Below are 24,708 nucleotides of genomic sequence, written 5' to 3' on the forward strand. Positions count from 1 at the left end.
TCTCATGGTGAATGCCATGCTGTGGAAAATGACACGGAGAATGGTTGTGTCTCAGCTGGGGAGGGTCTTGGTGTCCTAGGAAAGAATGTTCACGTCCTAGAGTCGGTGGTTGGTGTTCTATCTAGGCGATGAGGGAAGGATGCTTTTCATAATGAGCGCCTGGTGGGAATAGAGTCTGTTTTTGCACTTTGCTGGAGGAAGACATTTCTACCACCTTATTTTTTGTTCTTGCTTACAGAATACACATTGTGGAAAAAGGATGAAGTTGACCAGTGAAAAGTTGCCCAAGAACCCCTTTTATGCCTCCATATCTCAATATGCTGCTAAAAACCAAAAATCCTTCCAATGGAAAAAGGAAAAGACTGGTACGAATCCTAATATTTAAGCTTCCCTTGGAAAATACTTTCACTAACAGTTCATTTTGTATGCTAGAGCAAACAAGACAAGAAATACTGTGTTTGATTGATTTCAAGGAAGTGGTTTATCATTACAGTCCTTTTGAGTTTTCCCACAAGAATCTGTGAAATTGCTCATTTATCTGGTAGCAAATCGTCAGTGAGGTCTCACAGATAGTGAGGTCTTGAGTTTACTCTCAGGACTTAAGGACATGCTTCTAGAAAACACAAGCCAGATGTCATGTTTGTTAAAGAGAACAATGCCATGCTTTACTTGCAATTATTATTTAAATACCTGATTTCCCCTATAGCCTTAAAAATATTATATTAGGGATGGGATGCTCATTTGGTTAGAGGAGCTCTCATTAAGGCTCAAATTAAGAATTTAACTCACCTCTCCAGACGGCTTTGCCCATTGAAGACAAACCAATGCATAGACTTATACCGAGCCCTGCACTGCTACGGCTCTACTTGGCCATAAGCAGGGTTAGTGCGAAACCCATCCACAAGTGTTGCTTTTTTTGTTTTTGTTTTTGAGATGGAGTTTTGCTCTTGTTGCCCAGGCTTGAGTGCAGGGATGCGATCTTGGCTCACCGCAGCCTCCGCCTGCCTGAGTCTCCCGAGTAGCTGGGATTACAGGCATGCACCACCACACCCCCCAATTTTGTAGTTTTGGTAGCGTCGGGGTTTCTCCACGTTGGTCAGACTGGTCTTGAACTCCCAACCTCAGGTGATCTGCCTGCCTTGGCCTCCCAGAGTGCTGAGATTTACAGGCGTGAGCCACTGCGCCCGGCCCGTATTGCTTCATTATACAAGGCACAGTGTTAGGTACTGTGACCATGCCCTTTTTTCAGGTAATATTTCTTCCTTGCGCTAAGGAGGCCAGCTGTAGGAATGAGTACTAGAAAGAAATATTGTCAACAGTGTTAGATGGATTTTACATGATTCATTACTTCAGGAGAGAAAATTCCTATTATGTGGTTAATGGAATTCCTTACCTTTTAAAAATCAGATCATTACAGCCATGCTAATTTGGTGGATAAGGCATTGCAGCTCTTGAAGAAAAGAATACTGAAAGGAGACACTCTGGCATATTTCCTGAGAGGTCAACTATATTTTGAAGAGGTATCATTTTTTGTTTATTTGTTTTCATTTCCTATAATTCTGTTGTTAGATCCTGAGACAAAAATTTCATGTAGAGTTTCTTACTGTGTTATACTAGGGAAATTCTGTCCAATTACATAGACTATGGCTGTGGCTTTAACAGTGGGATACAGTGCTGCTAGCTTGAGGAGTTACCTGACCTTTCTTCATAAAATCCATGTCATGAAAGCCATTTATGGGAGTCATTTTAGTATAAAATCCATTTCACACTATAGATTAAAAATCAAATTTTTATATATTTGCTCAAAATATTTAATAATACAAATTATATTATCAGGCCGGGTGCGGTGGCTCACATCTGTAATCCCAGCGCTTTGGGAGGCCGAGGCAGGTGGATCACCTGAGGTCAGGAGTTGGGAGACCAGCCTCTCCAACATAGCTAAACCCCGCCTCTACTAAAAAAAAAAAAGAAATAGCCAGGCATGGTGGTGCACATCTGTAATCCCAGCTACTTGGGAGACTGAGGCAGAGAATTGCTTGAACCCAGGAGGCAGAGGTTGCAGTGAGCCGAGATTGTGCCACTGCACTCCAGCCTGGGTGACAGAATGAGACTCCCTCTCAAAAAAAAAAATTATATTATCAGATATCTTCATATTAATAATTGAAGCCCTGATTTTTATCTAGTACTTAGAGGCGGCTTTAGTTGTTCCTGGACAGCATAGGAGGAAATCGCCCTCGTTCTCCACATCTTGTTGGGATAACCTGGGAAGTAGACTGAGGCATGGCTATGCCAGCTGTCCCCCCAACTTCAGTAATGTAGTTTCCGTTTTTCACTGATTTCCCGGGGAAGACTTGACAAGGGACAGACTGTCCTTCACCATTCGTTGACTATTTGGGCAGCTGTTCACCTATATCCCACTTACTCTCTCACTTTTCAACGGCACCTTCATCTATCCTGGCAACAAATGTTTGCTGAGGGCTCATTGTGCACCTGTCACTCTGAGGATGGCAGAGCGCCACGGCAGACAGCGTGCTTCGTCAGCATGGGGCATGGGTTCGGACGTGGCTGCACTGCTTGTTAACTGTGTGTTTAACTTGGGCAGAAACAGTTGGCCACTTGGTGCCTTTGGGATTACTTAAAGATCATAAGAAAAATAATTAAATATCTTCTGGGCGCTTCTAGGGATGGTATGAAGAAGCATTAGAACAGTTTGAAGAAATCGAGGAGAAAGACCATCAAGCAACTTACCAGCTAGGAGTGATGTACTATGATGGGCTGGGAACCATTCTAAATTCTGTAAGTTAGTGTCTTGGTCACAGTGGGTAAGATTTCATTGTCAGTGGATTGTTGGACACAATTAAAATTGTATTTTAATACTTTTTTTTTTTTCTTTGAGACAGAGTCTCGCTGTGTCACCCAGGCTGGAGTGCAGTGGCACGACCTCGGCTTACTGCAACCTCCACTTCCCGGGTTCAAGTGATTCTCCTGCCTCAGCCTTAAGAGTAACTGGGATTACAGGCACTGCCACCATGCCTGGCTAATTTTTGTATTTTTAATAGAGATGGGATTTCACCATGTTGGCCAGGGTCTACTAAAAATACAAAAATTAGCCTGGCGTGGTAGTGCATGCTTGTATTCCCAGCTACCTGGGAGGCTGCAGTAAGCCAAGATCATGCCACTGCACTCCAGCCTGGGTGACAGAGCAAGACACTGTCTCAAACAAAAATCAAAATATATTTGATTGTCCAGTATTATTTTCTTCTTTTGGGTGATGTTTGAAGGTTTGTGTCTGATGGATCTGGGGGTGGAGGGTGCAGATCTGTTCCTGCTAGTGGTTAGAATACCTTCTATGCTTTCCTTGTGACCACAAAGCAGATGTTGTATTAATGCGTAAGATTTGTATATTAGATACAAACTATGAGCACGCAGTAAAAGTATGCTTGAATGGAAGATGGTGTTTGTTAGGGGCTCACAAGTGTATTGTAAGAATTATAAATGTGAAAGAAGTTCCGGGCCATGCTTGCCTTTTAGTCAGTTCTAAGAACTGTGATGATTCAGGATAAGGGTTATTAGATGGGAGGGAGGAGAGAAAAAAGGAAGCCCATATTGAGACTTAAATCCACTCAGGCAGCTGTAAACGGAAGGAAATTTCTTATATCCCAGAGCTCCGGGGAGTGCCTGGATAGGAAACGTACTTTTAGAGATTCTTTCTGTCCTTATTGCTTGCCCGGCAGGATCCAGGACAATCGTAACTCTTGGGCACAGATTCATAGTATTACACATCATGTCAGAGGGCGGACACTTCACAGCCTTATTGGGAGAAAGAAATTCAGTTTGGGTAAAACTAAAAACTAGGGTTTTTTTGCTCTTTCTTTTGTCGAAGGAGAAAGGGGTGGACTACATGAAGAAAATTCTTGATTCTCCATGTCCCAAAGCAAGACACTTAAAATTTGCAGCTGCTTACAACCTCGGAAGAGCTTATTATGAAGGAAAAGGTGTTAAACGATCAAATGAGGAAGCCGAAAGGTAATCCTACCTGGGAACAAGATTAGGTTTGAATGGAATGCCGAAACCAAGAATAACATGCCTCGCTTTCTCGTAGACTGTGGCTTTTCGCAGCAGACAATGGAAATCCCAAAGCTAGTGTGAAGGCTCAAAGTATGCTCGGGCTGTATTACTCAACCAAGGAGCCCAAGGAGTTAGAAAAGGTGACATGCCCCTCTTTTTTAATGCCAGTGTTATATTTAGATTAATATTTGTTTCACTACTTTTTTTGAGAAAATGATGGGGAATGTTGTTTTAAATCTCTCTTATATTTCCTTAAAATGTAAAGGAAGTGTACATTTTAGGATCTCAAAGCCCTTTTATTTATAAATGTCCCCTTCCCTACCTCTATAGAAGGAAACCATGAATGTGAGAGTATTTTGTGTCCTATAGTATCAAAGCTAAAAGAAGAGAAACAGTCCTGAAATTACAGCCAAAATCCTTTTAATCATGAATAGATGAATATTAGCAGTGACTTGAGAAATAATTGATACTAATAAATAAAATATACTAAGAATTAGTTACAAATAAAGTCCATCTAAGATTTTCACAGAAATACAATCTTTCATCCATGGTTGAAACAGTTTCCAAAAAAATCCTATAGGGAGAAGGAAATGGGGGCCGAGTCCTACTTGTAAGAGAGGAGTTAATGGCAAGTTTGCAAGAGGCATATAACAAGTAAGGCCATCTTCGGATAGATGAGCAGCCACCTGGAATTTTGTAAACGAGTTCAAATTCACTGTAGCGGAGTATGAGGCAAATGTGCTTGAGGCTACATACAGCGTTTATCTGGGGTTGTCTTTGATCGCAGGAGCTGCCATCTCTAGAATCCACAGGGAGCTCGAACTCTCCCTCACCATCAGCAGTCTCCTCTCCTCCGCTGGGCCGCATGGCTTTCAGACACTTAGTTCCCATTTGGCACCTTCCTGATCCCTACTCTGGAAGGTCCCCAAATCCTGAAACCTAGGACAGCTGGTGCTTCTCTGCCATAAGCTGTCTGGACTGTGACCTCATCTGCACTGCAGAGAGACGGCAGAGGAACTCACCTCCACACAGCGTTAGGCATGTGTGCTAGTGTGAAACGCGTCCAAAGGCCTACAGCTCTTTCCTAGAGATGATTAATAGTGCTACCTAGGAGCCACAGATTTCTGTCTAGTATCCCCTTATAATTTCATCTAGTGGATCACAAATACAATGATGAAACTGTGCTTTTCTTAGGCATTTTACTGGCATTCAGAAGCGTGTGGCAATGGAAATCTGGAGTCCCAGGGTGCACTTGGTCTCATGTACTTGTACGGACAAGGCATCCGGCAGGATACGGAAGCTGCCCTGCATTGCTTAAGAGAAGCAGCAGAACGCGGAAACGTCTATGCTCAAGGGAATCTCGTGGAGTATTACTATAAGATGAAATTTTTTACAAAGTGTGTTGCATTTTCTAAAAGGTGAATGTCTTTGTCTGTTTCGTGCTGCTGTAACAGAATACCACACACTAGGTATTAAGAAACAGAAATTTATTTCCCACGGTTCCAGAGGCCAGGAAGTTCAAGATCAAGGTAGGTGTGGTTGTCTGGTGAGGGCTGCAACCTCCAGAGGGGAGGACCATCACGTCCTCACGTGACAGCGGAAAGCTACAGGAAACCTCTTTTATAAAAAGGGCTTTCGTCCTATTCATGAGGGAGGTGCTCTCATGGCCTCATCGCCTCTTGAGGGCCCCACCTCTTGATACGATCACACTAGCAACACTGGGATTTTGGAGGGAACTTTATTCAAACCCTAGCAGTAGTGTTGGAATAAACTGGATGAAAGCATTGACAAGAATGCCTAAGAATGTTCTATGCCAAACCCTTCACAGAGCTTTCTGCGGTATTAGCAATGGTAGCTACTGAGCACTTGAAATGTGTCTAATGCAACTTAGCACTAAACTTTTAAATGTTAATTAACATAAATATTCATATGGCTAGTGGTTACCATACTGGATAGCACAATTCTATGCCATTAGCCTTCAAGATTTCAGTGCTACTAGCTGAAGCAAGTTGCTTAAGGAGCAATTGCTTTATGTGTAAGAAGAGAATACCTTTATAGCAGGATCATAATAGTGTACTTAACACAGCTTGGCATATCACACCTTTATCATGTCTTCATTTCTTCCTACACTCCTCGGCCATGCAGTTCTATAACTGCACAACTAAATATAGCTCCATAAGAACTGAACATGAGAATATGGTTAAAAGACTGAGACTATATCTAATAAAATATACAAAAACGTCTTTTCCCGGAGTCTGTAAGGCTCCATGTACTTTCCTACACTTATTTACCCAGTGTATAAAAGCAGTGTGTCGGGGACATAGACCTGGGTGTACTCTGGAGTGCCCATCAGACTCTGCGTGTGCTGGTGTTTCCCAGTCACACCCTTCCCACAGCGCCAGGTCTCCCCTCTCTGCGAGCCCTAGTGCAGGGCAGTGATCTACAAGAGGATGAAGGGAGGGAGGGGCTGCTTCTACCCGCGTCCCCAGCGTCTCGGGCTCCAGGCAGCAGACCACTTACAGGAGTGATTGCCAATATCTCAAAGCAAGTGTCCGTCTTAGTTAGAACTAAAGCTTTAAATCATTCTTTAAAATCTTTGGCGTTTTCCATTATTTCCCACATTCCTACTCCATTAACATTGTGGTTAATGTGGAGGTGACTGGATCACATGCTCACATGATTCTACGTATTTGTGTCTGGGTATAAAGGATGACTTCTTTCCCTTGTCCGTTTTTAAAGACGTGCTAGTGAAAGGGTTTTCTGGTCCTATGTGGCTAATGTCCAAATTGAAGGTGGCTGTTTCCATACGTGATCCAGAGAAGTGGAAAATGCTTTCTTCTCCACGCAGTTTAAATCCACAAAGTGACATTAAACTTCCAAGAGTATATGACAAGAAAAAAGAAACATACCTTTGTTTTCTAATGGTGATTGAGCCTGCTGAGCATAATTACAGAGACGATGTAAAGTCACCACTAGGGTAAGCTCGTCTTCTCCTGGTATGAGTTGGCTATACGAACCCTTCACCACGCAGCAAACAACTTAGTTCTCAAAGCAGTAGAGAGAAATCACTTCGGGGACAAGGTCAGTTTCTAGGCACATCGTTTTACAAACACTTACGCCATAACTGATGTCCTTTTCCATTTCACCACTCTACGTCTTCTCAGGATTGCTGACTATGATGAGGTGCACGACATCCCCATGATTGCCCAGGTCACAGACTGTCTCCCGGAGTTCATCAGCAGAGGCATGGCAATGGCATCCTTCTACCACGCAAGGTGTCTCCAGCTCGGCTTGGGCATCACCAGGGATGAAGCAACGGCTAAGCACTATTATTCTAAAGTAAGCGTTAGAACAAAATATCAGTTCACCCAAAGAGAAACTGCCAGGCTTTAGTTGCAACTTGAAGGGTTTTACGGATTAGTGTTTTTTCTACTCAATTACTGTGCAGATAACCTCTGTCTACAGAGACGCTGTCAGACATGCAGATTGTTTGCAGACAATTGTCAGATTCTTATTAGCATAATTTTGCTCAAATGATTAAAAGCCCTATTTTGATGCAAATTACTCTTTCATTCTACTATCTGCAGCCTAAGGCCCAGCACTAAGACCTTAAAGCTGAACAGTTTATGTCTTTCATCTAAAAAAGTGTGAACCTATGTGTTCATTCTAGTACGGTAATGAAATACGGTCTAAAGGGTTTTTTGAGCATGACATCTACCCCACTCAGGAGGGATATTCTTGAGCTTGAGGTAGTCAGTGAAAATAAGCCTTTCATATTTTAATCCGTGTGATCAATTTATTTAGATCCCAAATGCATTTCACATCTCAAAGTAACTACTAAAAACTAAAAAGCAAGGGCTGTGGCAATTGCGGGGGTGGGGGGGCGGTAAAGGAGATCATTATGAATACTAAGTTTGGATTTTTTTTTTTTTCAAAGAAAACCCAAAAAGCTGGGCCATCATATCCATGAGTCAAAATTAGAATTACATCATAGCAGACTTGGTAGAGCAGTGTTTGTAGTGCACAGATCGCTCAGCCTGAGTGGGGAACAAGGGAAGGAACAGTCTTCTCAGTCCCTTGGCTGACTCTGATATTACCGCAGTGGTTCCCAAGCTTCTCTGCATGTTAAAATCACCCGAGGATCTTTTACAAATTCCAAAGTTCAGGCCTTATTTCAGAAAATTTCAATCATGGTCTCTAGGAGACAGAAGCATATTTGTTGAAGCTCCCCGTGGGATTCCAATGTCAGGTAAGTTTGGGAACCCTAAATTACTTTAAAATTAAAACTTCCAGAGCATCAAAGCCATATTAACACACAGACACACAGCACACAGCCAAATGCAACTGATCTTTAAGATATTTACCTCTACTCCATTCTTCGTATGAATAAACGGTTGTCTAACTTTTTTCATTTAAATGCTCTCTGTACCGGCGGGGCACAGTGGCTCATGCCTGTAATCCCAGCACTTTGGGAGGCTGAGGCGGGCAGATCATTGAGGTCAGGAGTTCGAGACCAGCCTGGCCAACATGGTGAAACCCAGTGTCTACTAAAAATACTAAATAACCCCGTCTCTACTGAAAAATAAAATTAGCCAGGTGTGGTAGTGTGTGCCTGTAATCCCAGCTACTTGGGAGGCTGAGGCAGGAGAATTGCTTGAACCTGGGAGCAGAGGTTGCAGTGAGCCAAGATCACACCACTGCACTCCAGCCTGGGACTCCGTCTCAAAAAAAAAAAAAAAAAAAAAAAAGTGCTCTCTGTACTATACCAATTTCCAAACCAAGCTGATTTCAGGTTCTATCCTATCCTTAATATCCTTAGAAAACTCTAGTCAAACATATTTTGAAATGTGGTATATAGTCATCCTGCATAAAGCAGCAAAACAAGGCCAGGTACGGTGGCTCAGGCCTGTAATCCCAGCACTTTGGGAGGCCGAGGTGGGAGGATTACCTGAGGCCAGGAGTTTGAGACCAACCTGTCCAATATGGCAAAATCCCATCTCTACTAGAAATACAAAAATTAGCCCATCATGGTAGCACGTGCCTGTGGCCCCAGCTACTCGGGAGGCTGAGGCACGAGAATCGCTTCAGCCTGCAAGGAGGAGTGTTGCAGTGAGCGGAGGTTGTGCCGCTGCACTCCAGCCTGGGCAACAGAGTGAGACTCCATCTCAAAAAAAAAAAAAGCAAAACAGATTCCAATCTGAGAATGATTTTCCATATGATGGGAGAAAATAACCCCATTACTCTGCATCTAGGATACTGTACTCTAGGACTCTAGGATACGCATCAAGGATACTGGAGTCAGTTTGGGCCATTGGGGATACTGATAAAACGGAGATAATTTAGAGGCAGTGAACCAGTGAAGGGTCTGGAATGAGGCATGATATGAGAACAGAAACCTTCTCTCTCAGAGCAAAAGGACACGAGGGATCCTGACAGTGGCCTTCACTGGACCGGCAGTGTCCCACAGGAAGGGAACAGGTGGGGAGGGAGCGGAATCAGAGCCCATGGCAGGCAGTGTGTTATGGCAGACGGTGAGGCTGTAAGATGGTAACTGGGACCTCGAGGTGGCAGACCCAGGCCTGCTCTCAGCTCTGCCACCGTCAGGCAGGGAGACTCCAACTTCCTGGAGTCTTAGGTTTCTGTGAAACCAGCATTACGTATTCTGTTAGGACCCTTCAAGGATTCTAGAGTGCATGGAGAGAAATACCAGCCTAAAATAAGGGCGAGTTTTCTAACACAACAATTCAGGAAACAAACAAAAACACAGGTTTTCTCTAAAGGTGGCAACTTCCTGCTACTGGAAGCACACAAGCAAACACCTAGTGACCAACTGTCATGGCTACTGAAGGGACAATTTCTGCACAGAGTGGGGTTTGGATGAGAGCTCTGTCCCGCATTGTTGCCAGTCTAGAAATTATGCACCTTGTCACTGTTTAGACATCGTAAGACTATTTTAGCTATATATTTTAAAGTAAGATTATTACAGATGCTGTTATTCACATACTGAGATCATAACAACTTTGAGGCCAAATGTTAATGCTTTCCATTTTACTTATCTTAATAATTCATGACATACAATGCCATCATTGGTGCTTAAGTTCCCTTGATTCTTGACACTGATAAAATGTTTTTCAAATTGATCCATTCTGCAGAGGTTAAAGTAGGACATCAGAATAGAAAGTATCTTAACAAATTTCCTTGAAATTTACTGTACTATTCTTAAAAATGAATCAAAAAAGAAAAAAAAAAAAAGAAGAAAGACCCAAACAATGAGAATGTATCTAAATATCTGACTCTCTTTGGTTTCAAGGCTTGTCGTCTGAACCCTGCACTGGCAGATGAACTTCACTCCTTACTTATTCGTCAAAGAATTTAGACCACGATGTATTTCAACAAAGACCATCCATGCTAACACCGCACAATGTGTGTATCTTTATAGTAGCTACGACTGGTTATTTTGCACATCGCAAATTACACTATCCTGGGTATTTTACAGGTGACATGTTACTTCGTTCTTGAATTTGTATGCGGTTAAGTTTTGCACCTTGAAACCTAGACACAAGGTCAAATTGCTGCAGGAGTCCTCAGAGGTCCACCTCTTACCCTACAGACTGGCCTAGACCATATCAAGTATCAAAACCATTCTACACAGCAAGTCTCTTTTTTCCTTTCTTAAATACCAAGTCTCCAAAAAGACTTAGTTTAGCTTTAGTAAGTTCAGAAGTAGAAATGATACAAACGTATTTAAAACCATCATTTGAAAGTTTAATTCTTTATATTTGTCTCTTAGTTTTGTGAATTTTGAATGTTTAAATTTTGTTTCAGTCATTTAAAATTTTTTAATGTAAATTCACAAAACTAATTAAGGGTAAAAGACATTTAAAGAATTAAACTTGAATAAGTGTGTGTAGCATTTCTACTTCTGAAGTTATTAAAGCTAAAACTGCACTAAGCCTTTTGAGACATCCTCTATTCTTAAAAAGCTCATAAATAATTGGCTAATTTATTACATATAAACTTCAAAAAAGTGGGTTATAAGACACTGCTTTGGAAACTTACCCCTCCAAATCTTCCCTCAAAGATCTTAATGTAATGAGTAAAACAACTGCTATATACATATGCAGAATGTGTAATAAAACAAAAAGCAATTGCTATTTGAAAATATTTATAAGAAAGTTAAAGCAAATTGTTTCTTTGTGCTTCAGCTCATTTTCTACATTTTTAAAACCCTGTGGTAAAAACCTGAATGAAATCATCTACAAGAACTACAACTAAATACTGTTAAATTAGCAAAAGGCTTTCCTTATATAGATGACATCTATGAAGGCAAAAGGTGACAGTAAAAACAGTAAGATCCATATGCTTAAGACTGTACAAGGCTATTCATTTGTGAAACAAATATACATATCGAAGACAGGTCTCAGAAATACCTTAACTATCCCTTTTTAAATAAACATATTAAATGATGTGGCTTTATTTTATAAATCACAACCATCCCGACAGTGGATTTAAACAAGATTTCTTTTTCGTCATGGGAAAATGCAGTTAATATGGAGGTGATAGTCACTAAACTGTTGAATGGCAGAAAAGTATTTGCTCTAGTTTTATGTTCTGGCTTGTCTGTATTGCTTGAACTTCATTTTGTCTTTGCGTAAGGGAAGAAATTTCAACAGACTCAGGTTTGAGATATCTCAAATTGTCATGTATTTCTGTCTCAAATCTCTTAATACCATCCATGTAACATTCCTTCAACCACTTGAAGATCCAAATTCCCAACCAGTATTCTCTTCTCCACACTTAATCCAGTTCCTAAAGATTCTTTTTTTTTTTTTTTTTTTTGAGACGGAGTCTATCTGTCACCCAGGCTGGAGTGCAGTGGCACGATCTTGGCTCACAGCAAGCTCCGCCTCCCGGGTTCACGCCATTCTCCTGCCTCAGCCTCCCGAGAATCTTTAGGGTCGGGCGCGGTGGCTCACGCCTGTAATCCCAGCACTTTGGGAGGCTGAGGCGGGCAGATCACCTGAGGTCAGGGGATCGAGACGAGCCTGGCCAACGTGGTGAAGCCCTTCCTCTACTGAAAATACAAAAATTAGCTGGGCGTGTAGTCCCAGCTACTCAGGAGGCTGAGGCAGGAGAATGGCTTGAAACCGAGAGGCGGAGCTTGCAGTGAGCTGAGATTGTGCAATTGCACTCCAGCCTGGGCGACAAGAGCGAAATTCCGTCTCCAGAAAAAAAAAAAAGAATCTTAAAATAGGAACATAATAAAAGATCGACCCTAACTAAAGAGCACTTTTTAAACTGCCATTAAAAGATGGGTTTCAGAAATCATACACTTTGACGTGTGCCATATGTGGTAACATGCTGTGCTCAAATGTCTTCCATAAATCCAATGCAGAATGTAAAATTTCAGTTTACTGTAGTTACCATAAAGCTGATGCTCTGGCACAAGTGAGCCCGTGCAAACTACCACTGCTGATGACAGTAGTAAACCCCTTGACCTGCGAGTGTGGTGAGTCTGTAACTCGAACTGAGGCTTCCAGATCATGACTCTTACACACACACACACACACTCCTTCTCTAAGATTCCTTATAGCTGATATCTCATGGAAAAATGACAATTTATCATAAATAAATATAGAGACAAAATAATAGTGATCTTTCTCATTTGCAATATAAACTTAACAGCTACAGTTTAAATGATAGCATAGAATTATGCCTAAAATGGACATTTCCAATAATTGTATTATGATAAGTTCTCTGGGCTTGACAACTTCACCTTGCCTCTCTTCCTTGAATGTATTTTATCTGTTTTTTTCTATATAGTCTTTTGAAGGATAATTTTTATCAATAGCCAACTTTGGGTATTTTTTTAAGTGTCAAATATCACGGTCTGAAAAAAGGATAAAAAAGCTCTAATGAAAAAATCTTAAGGATAACATTTGGTTTACTAATTTTTAATCATTTATCTTTCAGAACTTGTTTCTTATCAAGAAGTTGGCAGGTATGATACGTATATTATACATATATAAACTGGCACAGGTTACATACTGGGGCATTAGGGCAGTATCTTTCAGGGATTCAAACTGAATTTTTACCTTTTACTTGTTTGTGTTGTTTTCAATATTCTTGGGGATTAGAGAGGGGAAAGTATGTTGTTGTCACATAATAGATGGTGAAACCCAGGAAAATGAAGTACTTGTCCATGGTCCCACTATCAGTAACAGGAAGTCTGTCCTCTGGATCTCCCCTAATGCCCTTGTGGTCTAAAAGGCTCAATGATACAACCGAGCCCCTGAAGTAGCTGCCTTCCTCTTTCCACTCCCCCATCTCTGCGCTGCCCATACTCCGAGGGTCAGCTCCCATCTCTCCTCCCTAATGCCTCACTTCAAGCATTCATTTGGCTCTTTCTGCTCACTAAAAATCATATATTTTCACAGATTTATTTTGTTTCTGGAGAAGGCAGCAAACTTTTGCTTCCCTGCAGAAGTAGTTAAGTGCATAGCGTTTTCTCTAAAAAGGCATTCAATAAATATTTGAGCTGCCTGTAGAGTTTCAACCTCTTTGAAATATAAGTATCTTAAATATCATAGAGCGCTGTGATTCATTTTTATATTTTATTGCTTTGAATGCTAAAACTATGGGAAATCTTTGGTAAAAATAAAGACAATAAAATCTTCACAATAACTTTACACAAAGCATTGCACAACAATGTTCTTCAATATACATGAAATAATATAAGAAAGTTCACAATCCTCAGTGAGGAAATTAACTGTACAATATTCATAGTTCATTTTAAAACAAAATATTTTCATAAATATTTAAAATACTTCCTAGGTTCTCACATATTAACATCTGTATTTCAATCAGTATGTTGATCTTTAAAGTATTTATATTAAATAAAAATCAATAGAAGTTTTTTTCTGTTGCCTACCACAGCGTAAGTCCCGTCCTCCCCGATTCTGCTTATTTCACATAAAACTAGAGGGAGGTAACTAAAATAAAAATCAGTATGGTTCTCAGTCAAGCCCTCTGTGGAAAAGAGGAAAATGTTTCATGTCTATTATTACAGACATTTTTCTGGTGGTTTATTTGTGCAGTCTCAAACTTGGCCAGCTTTAAATTGATCTAAATGAGTTCTCAGCTCAGGACACAGTTCAATTAGCAGCAGTTCCATCAGCACCTGAACCAAGAAAGAAGGAAAAAAGTAGAAAAATGTTTTTCTCCAAGGGTTTATTCAAAATAAATACCTGCATCTAAGAGAAAAGTCTAATTTTAGGTCTGAAATAATCTCAGTAAACAAGTAACTCTCAAACAGTATTTAATATTGGTAACTATAATCAGAGAGATGACTGGGAAACAGTTGGCTTTGCTGAAATAAGAAAACCAACCAGTTAGGTGGCAATGTTATATCAAAAGTCAAGGGAGGATGGGCACGGTGGCTCCTGCCTGTATTCCCAGTACTTTGGGAGGCCGAGGCAGACAGATCACCTGAGGTCAGGAGTTAGCGATCATCCCGGCCAACATGGCGAAACCCTGTCTCTACTAAAAATACAAAAATTAGCCGGGCGTGGTGGTCCCAGCTACTCGGGAGGCTGAGGCAGGAGAATTGCTTGAACCCAGGAGGCAGAGGTTGCAGTGAGCCGAGATCACGCCACTGCACCCGAGCCTGGGGGACAAGAGCGAAACTCTGTTTCAAAAAAAAAAAAAAGTCAAGGGAAATGACTAGTCTGTGAGAATGCGAGCGTGCAGTCACTGGGGTCCATGCTTTTTCTAACTAAATGAAGAAACAGACAAAAATGAAGTAGAAAACCCCCGGGCTTTAATTTACTCACGTATAACAGATGCTTGTTGGCTCTTGCTTCTTGCAGTGCATTGAATATTTTTATTATACCATGGCGGGCATTTTGCTGTCCAACAAGGCTCTGAAGCGTATCTGAAAAATTAAGTTTATATCCTATGCTGCTATGCATAGAATATAGTGCTCAGTGCATAGCTTTGCAGTGAAGGGAATATAACATTATACACATTCAGTCAAGAAAGACATGGGGGCATGAGAAACATGAATGGTCAGTTCTCGCAAATGCTTCAGGAGAGAATTTTTCAACATAAGGCATTTATACAAATTACAGTTTTAATATGTTGCAACTACTAATTTTAATAATTAAAATGTTAATGTTTTGCTAAAAATTAAGCTCTCAAAACACTATACTTTAGCAGGATTTCCAAAACACAAAGTTTATTATCTGTTCTAAAACATTTTTCAAGTTAACATTCTCAGTATAACTTCTTAGCAAGTGACAAAAAATGGCTTAAAAGAGTATGATCCTTTTTTTTTTTTTGTAAAAAATGGTTCCTGCAAGACATAAATGAAAATCACCTCAATGGGGTTCACATTCCCCCATGATCTCTAATAGACCAGGCCTCACCTGGAATGTTTTCAAGCAGCTTTTGCTGCGCTCTCTGTTTTGTTTCCTGACTTTGCTCTTCGCTTCTGATTGTGGTCGGTGGTGCCAACTTCCCATGTGGCCAAAAAGCATCCCGGAAAATATTGATGTAGTAAACCAACATTTGTTCACTGAAAATCCAGTTGACTGTGTCCCGGATTTGTCTTTTAAGAGAAGAAGATTTCTTGGATGAGGTTTTTAAAAATTGTGTACTCGACTCTCAAAAGGCACTTATCAATGCGAAGGTTAAGATACAGCCTGATCTAAATGTTTGATGAAAAAACTAGGAATGGATTTTTTAAACTCTGGCTCTGAAAGTTATATATATTTTTAATTATTATTATTTTTTGAGATGCAGTCTTGCTTTGTCACACATGCTGGAATGCAGTGGTGCAATCTCGGCTCACTGCAACCTCCGCCTCCCAGGTTCAAGTGATTCTCCTGCCTCAGCTTCCCGAGTATCTGGGACTACAGGTACGGGCCACCACGCCCAGCTGATTTTTGCATTTTTAATAGAGATGGGGTTTCGCCATGTTGGCCAGGCTGGTCTCAAACTCCTGACCTCAGGTGATCCACCAGTCTCAGCCTCCCAAAGTGCTAGGATTACAGGTGTGAGCCACCACGGCCTGGCCAATTTTTTTATTTTGGTAATACTGCATGACCATTTATTCCTAGAGCTAGTTTTGTCATTGGCACTAACTTCTCCAAATGTTGGCTGTGTTCAGTCTATAAAGACAAGAACAGAGAGATTGAGTTGTCTGCAGACTGCAACATTTCCATGAAGTGTTATAAGGTGAAAACATAAATCCATTTAAAGACTGTTAGAAGTGGTCTGGAAAACCTCCCTGAGGTCCTGAAGGCCTGCAGGAGGAGCAGGCTTTCCATAGCTGTCTTTTAGTGTTGCTGTGGCAGAGAATGCTGGGCAGGATACTCGGATCCACATAAAGCACTTCACATGCCCATGAGGCAAGGAAAAAGACAGTCCCTTTCACAGATACACCGCTATGTGGCCAATTTCAAAATTCCACAAGAACGAAAACTGGGCAGCAGGCATTTCACTTGCACAGTTACGCATTTGAGTTGGTTACCCAGGTCTTCCACACAACCCTATTTCGTCAGTCATTAGTCAAATTATTTTTTTTTTGAGACAGTCTCGCTCTGTCCCCCAGGCTGGAGTGCAGTGGTACAATCTCAGCTCACTGCAACCTCTGCCTCCTGGGTTCAAGCGATTCTCCTCCCTCAGCCTCCCAAGTAGCTGGGACTACAGGCATGTGCCACTACACCCAGCTAATTTTTTGTATTTTTAGTAAAGACAGGGTTTCACTGTGTTAGCTAGGATGGTCTTGATATCCTGACCTTGTGATCCACCCGCCTCAGTCTCCCAAAGTGCCGGGATTACAGGCGTGAGTCACCGCACCGGGCCAGTCATTAGTCAAATTCCAACCAGTTACAGGTCCTCTGCTGTCAAGAGACAACTACACACAGTTCAAAGAGCCCAAGAGTGGTTGTGAGGTTGGGAGGAGAAAGTCTCTCCATTGAAAAGGGGGAAAGAATCATCTTAGACTATTTGTGCCAGAAAGACTTCACATTTCAAACTCAATTCATGAATAATAATATATTAAAAAGCCCTTGAAGAATCTGACTTCCAACCAGAATTTTAAATGGACAATGTAAGGTTTTCAGATAGTATCTAAAATAGATGTTTCAAGTCCAGTACTTTGCACATAGTAGTCAGTCACTATTGAATGTACATCGAAACTCCACTATGAGTCAAACTACACTGTCATCTCCATCTATAACTGCACATCTCCCAGACTCTTCTCTATATTTCTTGGAACTGTGCAATTCAAATCTAGACCATTTAAAATAAGTTTATTAATTTAACGGAATTTGTGGTTCACGAGAGCATCTGCTGACCTGCCTGCCTACCTTCCTAAAATTTCAGTTTACAACTTGAGATTAGGAAGTGACTCTTCATAAAGGTCATCATCTAAGTTATTTTCTACCGATTTAGATCTGACTTTCTATCAGCCGAAGCCCGTCCGATGCTTTTGAAGCAATTCTAGCATGTGAAATTGTAGTCTACAAGGCAAGAGACACACACTGTGCTGCTGCTTAATTTCATGATGCGTCATCATCTGCTGAAGGCAAAAATAGCAAAGAACCATGTGCTCCATGATCACTACTTGACAAAAGCCCACTGAAATCAACAGGCTGCAAATCCTCTACACGTGCCTCTTCTCCATCCCCGTGAAAATAACTGCCTGATGTTATGCACCACTCACAACCCACGGCTGCTCATTTTGTAATTAAGAGCCAATATCATAAATAGGAGCAAGGAAAGTATGCATGATTTGCTGAAACTGAAAAGGAAACTAAATTAGCAAGTCCTGAGTACTGAGAAACAGAAGGCCATCTGGGGAATTTCTTTTAATTACAGGTGCATGCACCCACCATGCCTGGCTAATTTTTGCATTTTTAGTAGAGATGGGGTTTTGCCATGTTGGCCAGGCTGATCTTGAACTCCTGACATCAAGTGATCCACCTGCTTCGGCCTCCCAAAGTGCTGGGATTACAGACGTGAGCCACCGTGCCTGGCATTTTTTGGGGAATTTCTTTATCTAAGGCTTGTCAATACAAAAGAGGTTTGTTTGCCTTAGACTAAAACAAAAAAGTAAACAGGCCATTTTTTCTGATTAGAACAAAAGCCTATGATACTTAGGTCAACTAAAGAAGCCTCTAATGAACAACTACAACTTTTTTTTTTTTTTTTGAAAAAAGGTCTTAGTCTTTCATCCAGGCTGGAATGTAGTGGCTCACGGCAGCCTTTACCTCCTGGACTCAAGCAGTCCTCCTGCCTGAGCCTCCTGAGGAGCTGGAATCACAGGCATGCGTGTACTACCACCCCTGCTAATTTTTTTATTTTCTGTAGAGACGGGGTCTTACCATGTTGCCCAGGCTGGTCTTGAACTTCTGGGCTGAAGCAATCTGCCCGCCTCAGCCTTCCAAAGTGCTGGGATTATAGGCATGAGCCACTGTGTCTAGCCAACTAAAACTATTTTTTTTTTTAACCCTAGGTAGAAGTAAACTTTTGTTTCTGACCACAAGGAAAATATATTCATTGGTAAATCAATAAAAAAAATAGCAAATGTTCTTTACAGTGTTTCCTATAAAAATTTATAAGCTTTATTTGGTAAAACTATCATATTAACCTTGTACCAATGTCTGACCACTAAATCTTTCACTTGGGAAAATCTGATAAGTTCACCTTAAAACTTATTTTGTTATATCAAAAAGTGATTTTTTTTTTTTAATTTCTAGAAGCTGACTCATATTCCTATTCTGCAGGAAATCATAATGTTTATCTTGTGAAGAATTCTGGGTATAGAGTTACTATATAAAAGATCTTGATAACAGTATTTCCAAATTCCAGGTGTAGAGATGAAGCAGGCACCAGGCCAGGGGGCCAGGTTAGGTCAGCTAACGGGTCTGGTGACTTCAGACAAGCAGTTGATCTCTTTGGTTCCACTTCTTCACCAACAAAATGAGGAGTTAGACTAATCTCTAAGACCCCCTTTCAGGCCTAAACCAATCTAAATCTATTCAACTTCTATTGGCTACGTGACTTTGCAGTTATGAAAAATTCCAATAATTTCTTAGAAACTGATAATAATTGACTGTATTAATTGAGTTCTCAATAACAAACCCAGGGCTTTCATAAATGAATGATCAAAATGTGGACTACTTTTTATGAGCAACATTAGAACACTCTGTGAAAGACCGGTATAAGTATATAATACCTTTATGTATATGGATAATATAATATAGTTTAGAATATACATATGGCTTATAACAGTGCTAGATGACAGGGCCACATATGCACCCCAGTGGATACTCAGATATTAACTAACAAGAAGAGTTAGCACTTCAGTGCTAGACAACTCTAAAAACCTTAATATATGGTCTGTATTTTCCTCTAAGTAAATGCCTGCCATGTGATGCTCATCCTACTTTCCCTCTGGCTTAGAGTCTAAACCTTAAACTGATTCTCATTATTTGACATAAAAACATTCTACCCAAGATACTCAAACTAGTTGTGGTGATCAAAGGGGAGCTTTACAGAGCACAGCCTCCTGACCCGCGCCAGTCAGAGTGCAGAAGTAGCTCAAGCTTTTCTTATCTAACTCGCCACATGCATTCTGTGGGAGAAATTCTTTCAGAAACCAATTCTCCTATCCAATCTTAGAATCATATCAGAAATGAAAAGAGAGAGAAAATAAAAGACTTTCAGTTAAATCACTGGCTGCTAGATCATAAGGTAATTTGACTGTCAAGGCAAAAGAGTACGGCATAGATCCAAATATTAATTTCATACAACTCACTTGTTGATGGTTCTTCCAAAAGTGACCTGAACGAGGGCAATTAATGTTCTTCTCACCCATTTAAACACTAAAACAAAAACCAGAGGAAAACTTTTTATCACAGGGTATCACAATTTGGGACATTTTCATAGCTGTGCAAAGCATAAATCTTACCACTTAAGATCATTTGAGTCCTGCCATCAAGTCAAGACAATGACCTCTGCAGAATTTGGGTTTAGGTTAGCAAAATTCTGCTCAGGAACACTCTTCTGACTAGCCTTTAATTTTCTACTAAGCAACTGATGAGATGAAACCAGAGTTTTTACAGTGTTTCAATGCCTCCCAACAGCTGAGCTCGCAAGTGGAAAGAGTACTTCATCTGTCCCTGGGCTACTGACGACATGTCTGTTTTCCACCAGCACACAGTGTAATTCTATTTTAGATTTCTGTCTGCTTGCTGAACCCAATTTTGAACACACTGCGGAATGAGAAACATCTGTAGTCAAGTATTTTGAAATATTAATGAACTGACGGGTCTAACTGTTCCCGTTTGAAGCAGTTTGCAGATCACTGTGTACTTTATATAGACCATGTATTTGGGAGAGGATAAGTGAACGGTGAAGAGCCAGGACCTGAATGAGAAATGAATTTGTAGTCTCCAGTGCCACCCCCCAGCAGCAGGGCACAAGTCACCTTCTCTGAACCCCAATTTCCTCCTCTGGAAAGGATGGTATTAACATGTGCCTTTCTTTGCGCGCAGATCTTTCCCCATGTGTGTGAAAAAGACTGTGAAGGGTTCTACAGATCTACACTTTTATTATTGACATAGAGACACATTTTTATAGGTATAGAAAATGAACATAAACCAACAGAAGGCAAAGAAATGCTATGAGGATATTTTAGGTTCACAAATTGGAACTTAAACCCAAATTTTCATTTATATATTCACCTCCATCTATTGAAGTGTTTGGCTACTGACATACAAGGAAATAAGAAATTCAGACTCCGTCATAATGGGGCCAGGAGTTCAGGGCTCTTGTATCCACTAAGAAAAAGTAACAATGGCAAATTCCCAGACATCTCTGTACAAGGGCAACCACACAAATAAAAATCATAGAAAACATAGACCTGGCATTAGACTTCAATATACTCTAAAGCCATTTCTAATTTTTTTAATGGATCAAAATATCCAGTTAAAGTAGTATGAATCCCTCATGTAAAGTCAAGTCTTAGAGTCGGAACCATACCTCAAAAATGTCTTAAACTTTTTGATGGAATTTGCCGGAATGCTGCCAAGCATGTAGACGTGTTCGTTTTAGGTTGGCATTGAGGCTGGGATGAGCGTCTGTCAGTGATGATAACTTCACTTTGCCTTTCTAGGGCAGGAAAGAGGTGGCTCATACCTAGAGGGTCTGAGGACAAGTGCAACTCTAGGAAGAGTGCCTGACGACCAAGGGATTATTTTTAAAAAGAAAGGGGCAGGGGTATTACTGGTCCCTTTCTGTATACTAGAGTAAAAACCAAAACTCATTTTGCTACAAATTTTCTATCACTGATAGCCCCTTACTCTATTATTTTTCCCTCACCTTCCCTAGTCCCCAGTACCCCCTGATACACACACACACACGAGCCCCATTACTCCAAAGGCTTGTTTGTTCAAAGCCACAGAGGCAGCTGCACGAGCACTAGGATTCTGCTGATGACGAATAGATCACATCTCATTATAAATGAGGTTCTATTTATTCTCTCTGAAATGCCACTAGCAAAACCAAATATGCTCCGAGCAGGCAGAGATGGAGGAAGTGCATGCTGCAGGCATGGTGAGGAGCCCTGCTCTGGCTGATACTGGCTCTGACACGCCTACCATGTCTCTTAAGCTCTGTACCAACAGCAAAGACAAAAACAATGATGAAGGCTAGGACAGGATCCTCATTCTTATCAACTCTATAGGAAACTGGGGAGATGCATGATTTAATGGGCCACATTGCACCAAAGAAGAGTCAGACTTTGGGCAGATTATTATTTGTCTATATTGAATCAAGTTAAACATCACTATGTATGTCTTAAAGCGTCCCAAATATTGAAAGGCTATTAGGTTTTTTATCTGAAAGGAGTTTTCACATGTGGATGATATGCCACCATATAGATACGTCTTCAATAAGTTAGCTTCCATTTCCAAAATTTATCTTAGTTCCAACTTTTCATTATTGTAATTATGCTAAAATATCCTTATGTGTAAATCTCTGCCTGTGCTTTAGAATTTCATTTTGTCTATCGCTTAATGTGAATTACATTTTTGGACCCCTTAATCTGAAAATTCACTGATGGCAGAATCTGCACCTGATATGTTTTTGTTTCCCTACAGATCTGTACCTAAAACATATGGTCTCAAAGTGTTTGATGACTGACATTATATATTCTCTTGGCTTTGGCTCAGAAGCTCTCAAAGTGTTTGATGATTGACATTATACCTTCTCTTAGCTTTGGCTCAGAAGGAGAAAAAGGTCAATGAGCAAAGATAGCAAAGATAATTCATTCTGGCACTTAACATTTTTCTTGCCTATTCACTCATCAGAGCATCCATCCAGGCATGTTATATTGATCACCTACCATGGATCAGGCATTGTAGGAGATACTGAGGATTAAGACACAGAAGACAAATTCAAGTTGCACTTGAAATTTGTTCATCTGTTAACAATTCTTTAAGTGACATGTTAAGGGATTTATAAATGAGAAGGGATCCACGGCCCCATTTCCTATGTAAGACCAACTGGTAGCCTACTCCTTTGCCTCAAGGGAAAAGGTGCTGATGTGAATGACAGAGCCCAGGACATTGCCGCTGCACTGTTTGGCTGGCTGGTGCCATTACTGAGCCTTACTAACCCTTGCTCTTATCATTTGCTTCCCCTTCGAGGTGGTCAGGTGTGCCCGTGGGCACCCGCCATATCTCTAGCTGGTACTGAGGCTCCAGGTATGACAAAGTCTGCTGGTGTCAAGACTTAGAGTGTTGGGAGCTGTGAACGTGTGGACGGAGAGTAGTATTAAGTCCTATTCAACGCTCAACACTAAGCCAGGGAGTCCAGTTTACCTGTCACCAAGGTGATGCTTTCGGGGAGAGGCACTTGTACAGCTCTTAAAGAAACAGAACTTTGATCCCCATTTTACAATGGTTTCTTCTACATACATCTCTCCTTGAGGAATCACTAGGGCAGGATTTCTCAACTCCAGCACTGCTGTCATTTGGAGCAGGATAACTCTGCCGTGGGGCTGTCCTGAGCACTGTAGAATGTTTAGCAGCATCCCAGACTCTACCCACGAGACGCCAGTAGCACCCCTCACTCCACGGTATGACAATCAAAAACATTTTCAGACATCACCATATGTCCCTCCCTCCCTCCATGAAGAACTACTGCTCAAGAGGAAAAAAGGTAGCTGAAAACCAGGGTAGAGGCATCCCCACGCCCTTGCCATGGAATTATCCTGACACCAAAACTCGCTCTTAACAACAGGATTCTTACTGTGCTATGCAGAATAGTTTTCTGTATAACTTTTAGTGATAAGGCAATAAAGCTACGCCAAGTCACATAAAAAGGATTCCAACCTTCTGTAGTCAGAGGAACATGGTGCAAAGTAAATGAGGATGCTACGCTACATTAGGACAGAGATGATATCTGTCTTGGGGTGGTATATGTAGCATAGTGTCTAGTTGGCTTTTTTTTTTTTGAGACAGAGTCTCGCTGTCACCCAGGCTGGAGTGCAGTGGTGTGATCTTGGCTCACTGCAACCTCTGCCTCCTAGGTTCAAGCGATTCTCCCGCCTCAGCTTCCCAAGTAGCTGGGATTACAGGCATGCGCCACCACGCCCGGCTCATTTTTGTATTTTTAGTAGAAATGGGGTTTCACCATGTTGGCCAGGATGGTCTCGATCTCTTGACCTCATGATCCACCCACCTTGGCCTCCCAAAGCGCTGGGATTACAGGCGTGAGCCACTGCGCCCGGCCTGGGTTGGCTCTTAAAAGGCTATGTTGAATGAATGGAAGCATGAATATAAATACATGTCTGATGCATTTCAGCAATAAAGGGATATTAAATGCATGTGCATGTACGATTATGTATACCGCTTAACTAGCAAATACCACTAAATAATAACAAAGAAGCTTACTTCCTCGAAGTTCAAAAATCTCCCCAATCAACATGAAACATGGTTCAGCCAAGGCGTCTTTCCTCCCATCCACATCATCGCCATAATCTGACAGGTCACTGTCCTCCTCTGTCTCCTCCTGGGAATACAGCAAAGTCACAGGAAGCAGATAACTTATCCAAGAAAATTGGCAGAGTTGTTCTCCTTTTTCAAGTGTAAATCCCAAACTATCTACTCATATTTTAGCCTTAATTTTTCAGTTTTCATGCAGAAACTATCCATTCTCAACACAGAGGACAGAATCAGAAAAGCTTAATTCTAGAGCTTTATTCAAGACTTAAAATAAGCTAATTTAAAAAAATCTGTTACTGTATTAATAATCCTTAATCGATAATGAATTAACAGATAATAAAATCGTTTTCTAACCATTTTGAATTTCAAAACTAAGGCTTTTATTTTATTTTATTTTTTTAGTGTTCTCTCCCTTAAAACAGCAGGAAGTAAATATTTCTAAATTCACTTTTTTTTTTTTACAAACATGCATTTTAAAGTAATTTGGTTATTTTTAAAGCTGTGACTTAAGCTTTTATTCTGTCCTTCGGCTAGTCCCATTTCTTCATCTGCACATCAGCAGGTTTCAGTTAAAAACTCATATGATCTACCAGGCACCAGGCTAGTGCAAATGAGTGTGAGG

At 40.9% G+C, this 24,708-nt stretch overlaps 2 protein-coding genes across 4 annotated transcripts in view; one reads left to right on the forward strand and one right to left on the reverse strand.

Moving 5' to 3' along the window:
- Window positions 1–10,561, forward strand: part of LRP2BP (LRP2 binding protein) — a 30,714-nt gene extending 20,153 nt beyond the window's left edge. For both annotated transcript variants that reach the window (XM_009207978.3, XM_009207976.4), the window contains exons 2-9: window positions 239–365; window positions 1,408–1,520; window positions 2,683–2,796; window positions 3,884–4,026; window positions 4,103–4,208; window positions 5,263–5,486; window positions 7,233–7,407; window positions 10,379–10,561. In XM_009207978.3, coding sequence (XP_009206242.1) covers window positions 260–365; window positions 1,408–1,520; window positions 2,683–2,796; window positions 3,884–4,026; window positions 4,103–4,208; window positions 5,263–5,486; window positions 7,233–7,407; window positions 10,379–10,444 — 1,047 coding nt within the window. In that variant the 5' untranslated portion in view covers window positions 239–259 and the 3' untranslated portion in view covers window positions 10,445–10,561. The remainder of the gene's footprint in view (window positions 1–238; window positions 366–1,407; window positions 1,521–2,682; window positions 2,797–3,883; window positions 4,027–4,102; window positions 4,209–5,262; window positions 5,487–7,232; window positions 7,408–10,378) is intronic.
- A 3,102-nt stretch (window positions 10,562–13,663) lies between these two features.
- Window positions 13,664–24,708, reverse strand: part of SNX25 (sorting nexin 25) — a 143,169-nt gene continuing 132,124 nt past the window's right edge. Inside the window, exons 15-19 of one of the 2 annotated variants that reach the window (XM_003899418.4) lie at window positions 24,036–24,153; window positions 19,895–19,961; window positions 15,495–15,676; window positions 14,901–15,001; window positions 13,664–14,248 (exon numbers count right to left, since the gene is read on the reverse strand). In XM_003899418.4, the coding sequence (XP_003899467.2) occupies window positions 14,168–14,248; window positions 14,901–15,001; window positions 15,495–15,676; window positions 19,895–19,961; window positions 24,036–24,153 (549 nt within the window). In that variant the 3' untranslated portion in view covers window positions 13,664–14,167. The remainder of the gene's footprint in view (window positions 14,249–14,900; window positions 15,002–15,494; window positions 15,677–19,894; window positions 19,962–24,035; window positions 24,154–24,708) is intronic. The other variant, XM_021938986.2, reaches the window with a different exon arrangement.

This window comes from Papio anubis, chromosome 3, assembly GCF_008728515.1.
Source record: "Papio anubis isolate 15944 chromosome 3, Panubis1.0, whole genome shotgun sequence".
Taxonomy (NCBI): Eukaryota; Metazoa; Chordata; class Mammalia; order Primates; family Cercopithecidae; genus Papio; species Papio anubis.